We start from the raw sequence: 13,405 nt of genomic DNA, 5'->3' as shown, positions 1-13,405 counted from the left end.
TTTATTAACACAAACAACTTTGTTGAAGCAATAAAAACATTTGTGTTTATGCAAGCTTAGATGATCAAATCAAAGGTGCACTTTCTATTGCAATAAGAAGCAAATTAAAGGCCTAGAAACATAGAAGAGCTGCAGGCACCAACTGCAGCAATCATATCATCAACATAATGGACTTGGACAGAAAAAGTTCAGAATGGGGAACATTGCAAAAAATAGGAACACTTATGAATCATGATGATTCCTTGAATGCATTATAAGATACAAAAAAAAAAAAAAAGCACTAATAATAGAGGGAAGGAGCATGTTTGATATTGCAGATGATAAAGCAAAGGCGACAAGTACCACTAAAGAGCTGAAAAACTGCAAGGCTGATATAAAACTCCTTCAAGAGACATTTTCATAATAAAATTCATTCTCCTTCATCTAATAAAATAGCCAACCACTATAAACTGCACCAAACAATAAGAATGTGTGCTATGCTGGCTCTCAAGAGTGCCAAATACAGCCATAATTGATGCTACAAATTCGCTTGAACCCACAAATTTCTGGCTGTCTACCAGTATCTTATTGGATTCTATCTAAATGAATGTGCCACTCCTATTATGGTCAAGGCATTTAAAAATATTGGCATTGAACACTCTAACTCAAAGGAAGAAGCCAAACCCGATCCGGTAGCTCTCACGAGACTATCTACAAAGATATGGCATTCTCCCTTAATCAGCCTTGTTTTGAGAAGCAGCGAAAAAACTCAATATGCTTTCTGATGCTCATTAGACTGATAATAAGGCCCAGTTGCAGTCGCATCTAAAAGTATGTGATCACTAGGATGGTATATTTTCAGAGTATATGGTACTTCCAAAAGTTATTTGTGATGCTAAGTTTCTTCTTTGTAATACCAAGGCTCGAAGCAGAAATTAGGGTATAGAAAAGAAGACTGGATTTTAAAGAATGTAATATATCCAAAAATATGTTATGCCTTGAATTTTGCTTATTTATATGAACATGAAGATTCAGAAACAACAGAGCAAGAGTATAACAAATATGATGTGATGTTAACAAAGTTAACAAATAAGGTTACTTTATTATTGATGGTTATGTTGAGCTCGAATATGCCACTGAGCAGCTCATCCATTAGATATCCTAAATCAACATACAGCAGTATTTTAAAGGATTAAGATACAATAAGTCTTTGGTATTTTTTATCAATTTTTGAGTTTGACTCTCTAAGCATGTGTATGAAGGAAAGTAGATCTTCAATATTTCAAAGAAAAAAAAAAGAAGAAGACAATTATTTAAAAAAATCATTTCAAGCCACAGACACACACACAGAGAGAGAAGAAAAAGAACTAGAATCCTTGTCAATCCCATATCCTCAAATAGACAAAGTTGTGCTAATCAAGCACCCTAGAGGTTTGCTAAATAGGTAATCTGGAGTGAATGAAATCCAGGCACCCCATCTTTTTAAGGTGACAATAGATAGCTTGTTTTGAGAAGTTTGATGACAGAACTATTGTTACCTATCAACCAAGTTAATAAACTATATGCCAATAAGTCTTCACATGACTATCATGTAGCATTCTAAATTGCTCAGAAATCCAATACTTGTTCAGAAATCCTCAAGTGAATATATTTATGATACAAAGGGGTTTTAGAAACTTTTAATAACCAGAGGAGAGCTAAACCTCTATGAGCCTAAAATGTCTGATTGAGCAAAGTCATTAAACTCATGTTCTTGGATCCCCAAGCATGCGAAACGTCATATGACACTACAGATAATCAATGTGGTTTTCTTTCAAATTATGCCTATTTAGATAGATTTAACCCACATAGTGACATAGATTTGACCAAGCCAACTTGAACTAGCATAAAATAAATAAATGAATAAACAAGACTAGACTGACGCAAATTTATATGCTTCCTGAACAATTTGGTCAATAGGCTAATCATCTGAGCGGGCAAAGGCTTAATAGTGCTATCCATAATCTAAAAATCTTATATACTGTTCAAATTCTTAATAAATAACATAGGCATTCTTTTTTTTGTGGCTATTTCATCATCCAGGAAGATAAACAAATTAGGACTTTAGAATGCATATATGTCAGATTGGTTTTGTGGATGATAGATCCAGAAACTGCCATTACTTTCTTCAACAAATTATTCCAGCACATGGCATTCAACACATGCAAGCCTGAACACATCAGACTGACAAATATATTGTGCCTCTCCGATTCCCTTCATTCACCACAACTACAATAAAAGTATCACTCCGGACACTCATTTGAAAGCAATACCTAGAACACCTGAATAAGACTTAAGTTGTGAATTTTGGGGAGACAACAATGTGATCAAAAATTTCAAAACAAACAAAGTGTCCAACCGCCATCTGTTGGACCAGTCACTAATCTTCACGCTATGCCTTTTATGAAAACCCAAGAAGAGGAAACCATAATTCAAAAAAGAATGAGACTTGCAGAACAGAGGAGAAAGATCAGCGTACCTTCAGCAGCGATGTCTGGATCAGCAGCGAGAGCGAGCCCCCGAGCTTCGGGTCAATAACAAGACACTTCTTGCCACGTGCCTACCAAATTTCAAAACGTAAGCACAAAACAAGCCAAAAGAAAAAGAAAAAAAACGAAAAAAAAAAAAAGAAAAATAAGCAGAAGAAAAGGGTGGAAATCTAGAAAAGAAAACCGGGCGTGAGATTGGGAAGCGCACCTTCCTGAGAATGTTGAGGAGCTCCTTCTGCGATTGGTCCCTGATATAATACGAAAACAAGTAATCATCAAAACAAAATTAATTCGGGGAAAACAATAATTGGGGAAGAAGGGTTGGGGAATACCTGAGGGAAGCGAGATTGATCGGGGCATTGTCGAGATTAGGAATCTGAGCCATGAGAGCGCACCTGTTCCTCCCCTGGGGTTCGAAGAATCGCAGTGGAGTTGAGAGAGAGGTAGAGGACTGTTCTCCTCCAGTTCTTATCACTCTTCTATAACCACAGGAGGCAGCCGGAACAGAATGATGTTTTCTGGAGGAAAGGGAAGGCTACCACGCCCCGATCATAGGGGTGCAAATGGGTCGGGTCGGACCGGGCCATGAGCGCGGCCCCGATCCGACCCAGTCCTTGATAAATTTTAATATTAAATTTAAATTCAAATCAATTAAAAATTGATCGAATCAGACCATATCCATAATCAAAAAATATATTCTGTTGATCATTTGGATTAGATCGAATCCATGTATAATCCGGTTCAATATGAAAATTTTGAATCCGGCTCGGGCCTAAATTCTAGTCAAATCTTATTCATATGATAAACTAATATATATGAAGTTTATGATAAAAGAAAATAAATATTACTTGACTATTAATTTATAAATAATTTTTTAAAATCTTGCAATTAAATTGAGTAAACTGTATGAAAAATAACAATACTACAAGAGCATTTGGAATTCTAATCCACTTTATTTGTTCTATAGTTTATATCTTAAATTCAATACTGAATTCGAATCGGATCGAGTCCGATCGGGTCTGAATTTAGTAAATCTAAATCTGATCCGAAATATTGAACAGATCCAATTTTAGAATCCAATCCAATCTCGTGGATTCTTTAAAATGGATTAGATCGGATCTAAACAGGTCGAGCTAGATCGGGTCACGGGTTGACCCGACCCATTTATAGCCTTACCAATATGTTCCCATGGAAGCTCGCAACTAGAAATTGGTCTTATTGCTGTCTTGATGCCAAAAATGTGAGGGGAGAAACGATGGGGATGAGCCACTGGCTACTGCTTAGATCTGCCCATGTTAAGAGGCGATCTATCGAGTCCAACACCTTTAAAGAGGGCTTGAACCATATTTTTTAGTCGAGTGGATCTATGGACCTAATAATCAAGCCTAAGTTTTAAATAGGATGAACTTGGATTTATATCGACCCTGCCCAGGCCTGACCCAAACTCATATCCCAAGTTAACACGTTGGATAATCCTTCGGCTCTTCCAACCCTATTTCATCATGAATTGCAATTAGAAGGAAGGCATTCTAGAAAAGGAGGTGATGGTAGCTCTAGGTTGCTCCTCGCTCACTTCTTACCACCTGTTTGCCTCCTTCTCTACATCTCCACCTCCTCACATCATCCTAGCCTCCCCGCCTCCTAGCTTCCGACCTCCTCCTTGCATCTTCCTTACCTCCTCCTCATAACGTTCTACCTCATTGCCTCCTTCTCAGTTTCACTTCGTCTCAGCCTCCCTATCTTCTCCTCATTAGGGGTGGTAAAATATGATTTGACCCGCCAATCCGACTTATGTTCGATCTGTCATAAATAGATTTGGATTTGGACTGAACAGGTTTAGATCATAAATAGGTGACATGTTTAACCTATTTATTATTTAGATATGATTCAGATTTCAAACGTCTAACCCTCTTAACCCGTTTAATCTGTAAAATTTTTGAGTTGGACCAAATTAGCTGATATATCATTAGCTAGGCCGTTTAAATAGATTGCATAATGGGCTAATGGGTCATTCGGCGCATTTTTCTCCTAATTCCTCTAGTCTCTCATAGTACCCCACCTCCATTGAGGTGCAATTAGAAGGCATCAAATCCCATAGTGGATGACACGCCACGCTACCCCACTGTGTCAAATCCCATGGTGGATGACATGCCACAATACCCCTTTCCTTCTTCTTTGCTTATCGCATCAAATCCCACGTATTAGCTAGGGTTTTCTCTTCCCCTCCTTTCCTTCTTCTTTGTGCCACCTCCTGGAATGCTGGCTTCAGCTCCAGCGACTGCTCGATCCAAATCCCATTGACGAACCATAAGTGGGGCCCGTAAGTGGCACCATCTCTATCGCTGCTGCCGCTGATGGAGCTTAAGAGACGGACGGTGGTGGAGTTAAGATGGATGAGGGTAGGGGAGCCCAAGAAGGAGAGTATCTACTCCAGTGTCTCACCCATAGTTATCAGATTCACGGTACGTTCTGAGTCAAGATATGAGGTCGGGTATAGGGTATGACACTTAGAAGTTTATAAGGTACGATGGGGGTAGGCTTCTTTGGTATGCTAGTTGGGTTCGCGGTGCACTATGAAATATTGGATTTGCTTACATAAATATTACATAGAGCAATTGTCTTTTCTATTTACTAAAATCAATTTGCTGCAAAGTTTAGTCTAAACTCTAAAGTCCAAACTCTAAGGTCAAAAGCTAAGATAATTTTTTAATGTTGTATATCAAGCATAAGACATAAAAGTATATCAGAAAATTCTTATATCTTAAAGACTACATACATCAATAACAGAAACTAAAAACAGAAGAAAAACAGAAATAGTTCTTTAGCTTACTCTAAAAAAAAACTAAAAACAAAACAAAGATCTCATGTTGCCTTTTCCTTCCCAATTTTTTCTTCTGCATAATATTTGGGTAGCTTAAATGCTTCTTTACCAAGAACAACAGGTGAAGTATTAGAAGATGTTTCTTGAACTTCATCCACATGTTGAGTATCCTTATATTTATCTTTCAAATCTCTCCATCTCATATCCTCTAGTAGAATCCACCAAGCATATATTGTCTGGATCAATATCCCATTTTTTGTAAGGGCCATCTTTGTAGCTTTCACAAAGATGTGCTCGAAGGCAGATATTAGAATGAATAAAGACTAAATTATCAGCTCTTGTGAAATTTAATCTATTTCTTTTGACATTGTGAATATAGGAATAGGTGCTCCAATTTCTCTAAGCTGAAGAACTACTAATTGGTTGAGATAGTACCTTCTTCGCTACCTTAGTCAATTTTGAAGTTTCTGAACTATATAATGATCACCAATCAATGGATCCATTGTCATCGCATCTGTTCGAGCTAGTAGCATTACATACATAACTTTTCACATATAAAAAATTGCAAATTGCTCTCGTAACAACTTTTGCTCTTCTGAACTTTTGGTGATTCTTTTAAAAGCTTCCATGACAACCATAATAATTTTCTTATTAAAATTTCAATCTCTTCTAAAAATCCCTCCATGAGCTAGCATTTGAAGGCAGAAAGGATCATAAAATCGATGATTGAGAGTAAAACAAGGCAATGCATTAGAATGTTCATCATTTTTCATCTTGCTAACAGAATTGTTTCCACCTGAGGGTAGGAAGCTGCATATTTATTTTTCATCATTATATCTTTTATTTCTCCAATCATGTTGTCCATCTTTTCATAAATCTCCCCTATTTTTGGATCTTCACCATCACTAAATTTGATTAGCAAATAGATTGGCTTGCTAATTGCAATTACACTTTCAACATCTTTCCAAAACTCTTTACTGATTATTGTTTCAACAACTAAAGCTCCCATCTTTCTTGTATTTTCATTTCCATGTTTCACCCATTCTTTTTATGCCTTAAGAATAATGGTGGTTTGTAGGGACTCTTTGCAATCAAGCAGCCGCTTCAATAAGATATAATTGAAGCAAATCTGGTCTTTGCAACTTTTAATAATTCTAGCCTTGATCGAGTTTTGAAAATTGCTAAAGAATGATTAATGAAATATTGGACAATGATTTTTTTCTTTTTATTTGTGCTTGATAACCAATCAAATGTACTGGCAAAATCTTTAAAAACTAAATTTAGAGTGTAAACTATAGAGGGGGACCAAAAAATATGTTTATATACCTTCTTTATCTCCTTCCTATCTGCTTTGCAATTTGATGCATTATCAGTCACCACTTGAAGAACATTTGATGGCCCTACTTCTTCAATCGCTTCTAGCAAATACTCTGCTATAACAAAACTAATTTTCTCTTTTTCTGAGAAGTCATCTACACACATAAACATTACTCTATGACTATTTGCTCTAATGACATTAATAAGTGGCCAGTGCTTGACATTAGACCATCCATCTGAAATAATAGACACCCTTGAGTGTACTCGATATCTTTTATTGGAGTCAGATCTTTTTCAACACTTCTTTTGCACTCATCTAATAGTATTGTCCTTGCCTTTTCAAATAAGAAAGCTTTATAACCTTTAAGGGCTTTGTTAATTGCTAAACCATCTAATTGAATTGAGGATTGCATAGCATATTGAAGGAAAGCTGTTAGCACACAATCCTCTCATTACCTTCATATCAACTGCATTCCATTCCATTATTCTAAGAAAATCTTCAGTACCTTTAGCAGGAAGTTCTTTACTTCTTTTGCTGATTGTAGAGCTTTTTAAAGATGATGACAAATATGCCTTCTCTGCTTCTTCAACTTTCTTTCTCATACTTTCATATTCAGTTCAGTTGCTAAGTAGTGCTTAGCAATGTTGCATTTGTGCCTTCATCCCAGGTGGAGGCCAAAAAAGTGATAATATATTCTAGTATGGGAACTTGTGAATCTCTTTTTGCAATGTTTGCATAACCATTGCTTTGAAACCCTAGAATTCCTTCATGGCTCTGCACCATGCATAATAACTTCATCTACTAATGCCTTTATTTTAATTTGTTGCTATTATGGGTGTAGATAATGTTGTTGATTTTTGAGTTGGTTGAGTTTGCTCAATTTTTTGACAATCATCACTTGGATCTTCTTCCTCTCCATCTATTTCTTCTTCAGATAAATGCTCATCTAATTTTCTTTTCCCATACACCATTTTCAATGAGAGAAGGATGATAGATTTTTTAGTTTGATGGAAAGGACAAAGAAGTTTTGGTTGGGCATAATTTGGATTACTTGGAGAAGAGGAGGGAGATAGGCCTATGGAGGGGTGGTTGGAAGAATATATATGACTCTCCTTTCATTCCACTAATATTGATCAACGTGAATCCTTTACTATAATTTATTCTAATTAATACCAACCAAGTAAAGTCTTTCAATTCTAATGTCTTTTAAATACAATCAAAGTCTTTCAATTCCAATGACTTTTAAATGGTTTATTTGCTTTGCTGTAATCTCCTATCTTATCAGATTTTTTTTCCAATAGGGAGGAAGGTGCAGGCCTATAGAGTGGTGGCTGGAAGAATATATATGACTCTCCTTTCTATTCCACTAATATTAAAAGTCTACATGAATCTTTTCTCATAATTTATTCTAATTAATACCAACCAAGCAAAGTCTTTCAATTCTAATAACTTTTAAATACAAGCAAAGTCTTTCAATTCCAATGACTTTTAAATGCTTTATTTGCTTTGCTGTGATCCCCTATCTTATCAGATTTTTTGCAAATTTTAATGATTTTAAATGCTTTATTTGCTTTGCTGTAATCTTCTATCTTATTAGATTTTTTTCAAATTTCAATGACTTTTCAATGCTTTATTTGCTTTGCTGTAATCTCCTATCTTATTGGATTTTTTTTCAAATTCCAGTGACTTTTAAATACTTTGTTTGCTTTGCTGTAATTTCTTATCTTATCAGATTTTTTCAAATTTCAATGACTTTTAAATGCATATTGGGATTCATCTCCGGTATATGCCCAGAGAAATCAGTCTATAGAGGGTGAAGCCTTCAACTCCGATAATCCAAATCTCTTTATGCATATCAACTTTATACAAAATTTTTATTTATTTCATCCAAATCTAGTAGGAATTCAGGTTCTCTCTTTTCTTTTGGTTATTTTTCTGATAAAAGTCTGTATACTGTTTGGGTTGCCAACTTTAACGAATTAGGATGCGTATCGCAGCATTCTGATACGTAAACATCCCATAAATTGGGATGTGTGATCTAAGATGTGATTCAAGAGGGGTAAGGTGATCTGCTAACTATGTTCTCACCCTTGGATCCGATGGTGGCAAGGCTAAGATCCATGCGGATCGATAGGGGATAGAAGATGAAGTTAAAATCCATGACGGTTAGAAGCTCGATGGAGGGGATCGCAATGGGGTTTGAGACGAATGAGGACAAGGGCGATCAAGGGTCAAGCTGGAGGTGGCTGAGAGCTCCGATCGGGTAGAGCCGAAGGTGGCTAGAGCGCAGCGAGGGTGGAGAGCGGTCGGGTGGAGCAGATTTTTATTTTTTTTTATTTTTTAAATGAATTATAAATGTATTTGATTCTATTTTTTTAACTGGATTATAAATGGCTCGTAAACGGATCATAAACATGTTGGATCGAACAGCCTATTTATTAAATAGATTGGATTTAGATTTTAAAATCCGATCTATTTAATAAATAGGTTGTATCCGAGTTCAAAATATTTTGACTCAACCCGTATCTAATCCGATCCATTTATATCCGACCCAATCTGATTGCCACCCCTACTTCTCATGTCACCCCCACCTTCTTCTTGCCCAGTTGCCATGGTGATGTTGGCAAGTAAGCAAGATTTTTCTCTGAATTTTGGAAACACCTTTCTATATTATTTTCGATGAATTAGGGTATCAAATCCATGGTTCTTGATCTGAGATGTTATTAATGATAAAGATTTAATTAATATTTTATTAAAGAAAAAAAATTTTAGTGAATTCTAAGGTCTAGCCCTGAAGCATGAAGCTCGGTATAAAGTGGTTGGGGCCTGTGAAAGAGGCCCAAAGGCCAGGCTAGGTTGGGCTTGGGCCTGAAAAATCACTATTGTACCCTGGGCTAAATCAATTCTGAACCCCGCCTGGCCTGCCCAATAAGTAGGTCTATTATTGATAGAGGCTGACTGATAGAGGCTGACTCAGACTGAGGGAGCATTTTTTTTCTTTTTTTTGCAAAGATGAGCAATTCACACCATTCTAGCATGAATATATCAAAAAAAATTCTAGGCATTTTTGGATGGTTAGGTTTAAAATCACTTAAGATTAATGAGTTAGGCTAGTGCAACAATCAAAGCATTGAATTATAAGTTAGGTTAGGTCTATTTACAAATATTCAGAACTATTTTTGAGTAGGCTAGCCAAATGTCATAAGATGGGAGGAGTCACTGAGGGATGGGGAGGGAGGGGAGGGGATGGAGTAGGGAGGGGGCCATGGTTAGACTTAGGGAAGGAGGAGGAAGAGGAGAGGGAGGAGGGGTGGTGGGGGTTATTGTCAGTATCATTGAGGTCGTTGGCATCGAAGTCCCTAAAATCAACAGGGATGAGGATGGGGTGGTGCAAAGAGCTCGTGGGAGGGAGAAGATGGAGAGGAGAGTGAGAAGAGAAGGAATAATTTTATATTATATTTTACATCATATAGTATATTATATTATATTACATATATAATATAAAATTGAGCATAAGCAGGTCAAATGCATCGTCCAATGTTTGCAAGTCTAGTGATATCCCACCAGTTCGCTTTAATCTAAGGTGATGTGGGTGGATTGCCTATTCAAATGTTAGTGGGATCTATTTTTTAAAATCTTATTTCTAGTTTTATCCAGCCAATCAATTTGATTCAAGTTTTAAAATCTTCTTCTTAGATTTACTCAGATCTAGATGTAGTTATTAATGGTTTATCTAATGCAGACTATCAAGTCAGTCTAGGTTCCAAAATGCTCATTGAATTTAAATATAATACACCTAAAGTTCCCACTAACTGTATTAGAATATTGTATTAGAATCTAATATCTATAAAACACAAAGTGATAAAACCCACATGAAAGAGTAAAAAAATAGAAAGAAGAAAATATTGTGGGATGAGGCTAATGTTTTTTGTGCAATTTACTTCTTTTTTTGGGTTTTTTGAATTTTAGGAGGGATAGATATAAAGATTGTCTCTCCTTTTTCCTTCAATTTTGGGTGAAAATAGTGGGCACATATCGCATGTAGAAATTTATGATAGAGATGAACAAAAACAAAGACCCAATCCATATTCCAAAATACAAATTTATAGATATTAATACTCAAGCCAACTCAGAACCTAATAAAACTTGCAGATAGTCCTAACAAAACTAACTTAAAGCCAAAATATATAGCGAGACTATCCTATGAGAATATATAAAAGCTTAAGATCAATAGAAAGCTGAAGTGATACATAAAATATATACGAACATGAGACTACAGTGTAACTAACAAAAGGCAGCAGCAACCCTACATGCCAGAGATATAATAGCAAAATGGCCTATATAGGTGAAGAAAGTAAAAGGTCCAAATTTGCAGCCAACAATCTAAGAAGCTGTATGGGTAAATTATGTGATATGTAGAACTAAAAGGAGCCATTAAATGCATGAGAAGTAGCCCGATGTGCCAATCTATGGTCTTTGTGAGGGATATATGAAAATGTGAAGATGATAATGTGAAGATGATGTTAGATTACCACCATCTAAAAACATATTATACCATCAGAATAATTGGGCCTAGAAAGAGGAAGAGCTTGTAAACAAGATAAGAATAATTGAGAAATCATCTTTAATCTAAAGATGAGAAACCTAAAACTATGAGATAGCACATTGAACTCCTTTCCATAAACCAGCTAACTCTACATAAGCTACTAAATAAGTAGGCAGTAATATTTCAACATAAATCTAAGATTCATTTGTAGCTTTCTCATTATGTTCTAAGATTTCAGCTACATGATGATTCCTCTACCACTCATAATTCTATTTTGATACATTCAAGGAACTAAAAATATAACTCATGATGTATATCTTTACTTATTATTTATGGTTTCCTCTTCTTGTTGGTCTCGTTAAACTGAATTTTGATGGAGCTAGATGAGGTTTGATAGCAACTATAGGATTTATCTTAACCAACATCACTAATATCTAACTCTTAGACTTTACCAACATTGTCATTGTTGCCCTATCTTTTTCCATATTGAATCATATGTAAAGAGAGGAAAAAAAAGGAAAAAAATATAAATTAGCAATCACTTTTAATCAGAAATGAATATATAAGGAGACAAAGTTAGAGTGTGACACCCTTGGTGGAGCAGAACTGGTTGAAAATACACCTCCAAAATTTTTCTATAAAATATAGGAGCTACATAGTATTCAAATTTTATGTATAAAACTAGAATTATATTGCTTTTAAAATAATTCATCACCTTTTTTAACCTTTCTCCAATATTCCTAAACTTTTGCAATGCTAATTCATCTTATATATTATTTCATGAACATAATCTCAGATTATATTAATGAATGTAGTTTTAAATATTATTTCATGATAATTTTTGCTAGAATATGAGGCAAAATGCCAATAAGGCTTGATAATTGCAAGTTTAATTTTAGATGTACTATTTGGGGCACTCTCTTCCTAATAGTATTTGCCAAGGAGAGAAATTAGAGTATTTTAACTTGAAGAGAAGACATATATATCGAATTATGAATTAAAAAAATTTTATTTTCAAAAATTCTAACATAATATTTACTAACAATTGAAGTGACAGCATTTATCTATTACTCCTTCCCAACAAGATCAAGAAGGAAAAAATGACACCAAAAGGTGCAAGACATGGGATACAAGTGCAAATTTAGGGGTTTGGATTCTCCAAAACCCATGTTATAGCAAATCCATGAGTCTATAAAAATTGCTTAATGGGCGTATCTTTATTGGTGATACTTGGTTACCTGTTACATTCAAAGGTCGGTTTGTTTCCTATGTTTATTAGGAAAGATCAAGTCCAACAGGTAGATATATTTACTGTTGACATAGATTTTCATCTCGAGATCGAATTAACTGGAGTTGGGTGGTGACGACAGATCGGTGACGGTCGGACGGTGATGGCAGGATCTGCACAAGAAGTTCCTAATTGGAGTTGGCTCTGACGGAGATCCTCCGATGCTCAAGTCAAATTTCTATTCAACAGAAGGAAGAGTGAGCATTTTGGAAGAGGAGATCATGTACCTCGAGAGTTCCTCTTTAGGCCTTTATTTATAGGTAGAGACCGAAAAGCTATGAAAAAGAGAGTGGCTGTTAGAGATCTTTTCACCCTCTATTGAATATCCTCAAAATTTCCATTGGGCTTTCTGATTTTTTGGGTTTGATAGTACTTTCACCTTTTAGCATATGGAGCCCACCTCCATTAATGGCATGGATTGACAACCAGTTGTTTTGAGAATGGAGGCCCTTCTTTTACCCTTGATTATTTCATATTTTAATAGGATGATGTGATAGAACCAGGATTAGGCTAAGTCTGATATGGCTTCATATCCCCATATGCCTTACATCTTCGGCTAGTACGAAATTACCCCAACATAGCCTTCCTACTCTCGAGTCCAAGTTAGAATTGGATCAGATGAAGGGAGCATATCAAGTCAAAACAGCTGAAGATGTGGGGCGTATGCTTCTGTTTCAATTGAAATGAAGCGTTCTCCTGCTTTAGTTTGGTTGTTGAGGTCCTTGGAGACCAACTTTTATCTTTCACACAATGTCGGTCATCGATGTCACATTTTGGGAGAATCTTTGGGCCTGAACTTGTTCCCCAAGCAGTGAATATTTTCTTCTGATACTGTTCACCACAAAGTAAAGGGCCATTAGAGGCGCTATTCACCAAGGTGAAGGGCCGTTGGAGGTGCTTGCTCACCGAAAGGTGAAGGGCCATT

At 35.9% G+C, this 13,405-nt stretch overlaps 1 protein-coding gene across 3 annotated transcripts in view; it reads right to left on the bottom strand.

Moving 5' to 3' along the window:
• LOC105061150 (vacuolar protein-sorting-associated protein 33 homolog) overlaps window positions 1-3,024 on the bottom strand; it is a 62,386-nt gene extending 59,362 nt beyond the window's left edge. For 2 of the 3 annotated variants that reach the window (XM_073245584.1, XM_073245586.1), the window contains exons 1-3: window positions 2,840-3,024; window positions 2,716-2,755; window positions 2,498-2,578 (exon numbers count right to left, since the gene is read on the bottom strand). In XM_073245584.1, coding sequence (XP_073101685.1) covers window positions 2,498-2,578; window positions 2,716-2,755; window positions 2,840-2,892 — 174 coding nt within the window. In that variant the 5' untranslated portion in view covers window positions 2,893-3,024. Of the gene's footprint in view, window positions 1-2,497; window positions 2,579-2,715; window positions 2,756-2,839 lie in introns of those variants that run through there. The other variant, XM_073245585.1, reaches the window with a different exon arrangement.
• Between the last annotated feature and the right edge of the window lie 10,381 nt (window positions 3,025-13,405).

The sequence above is a fragment of the Elaeis guineensis genome, chromosome 11 (assembly GCF_000442705.2).
Source record: "Elaeis guineensis isolate ETL-2024a chromosome 11, EG11, whole genome shotgun sequence".
Classification (NCBI taxonomy): Eukaryota; Viridiplantae; Streptophyta; class Magnoliopsida; order Arecales; family Arecaceae; genus Elaeis; species Elaeis guineensis.
The sequence above is the reverse complement of the archived record's forward strand: the minus strand, read 5'-3'. Positions and strand labels throughout refer to the sequence as shown.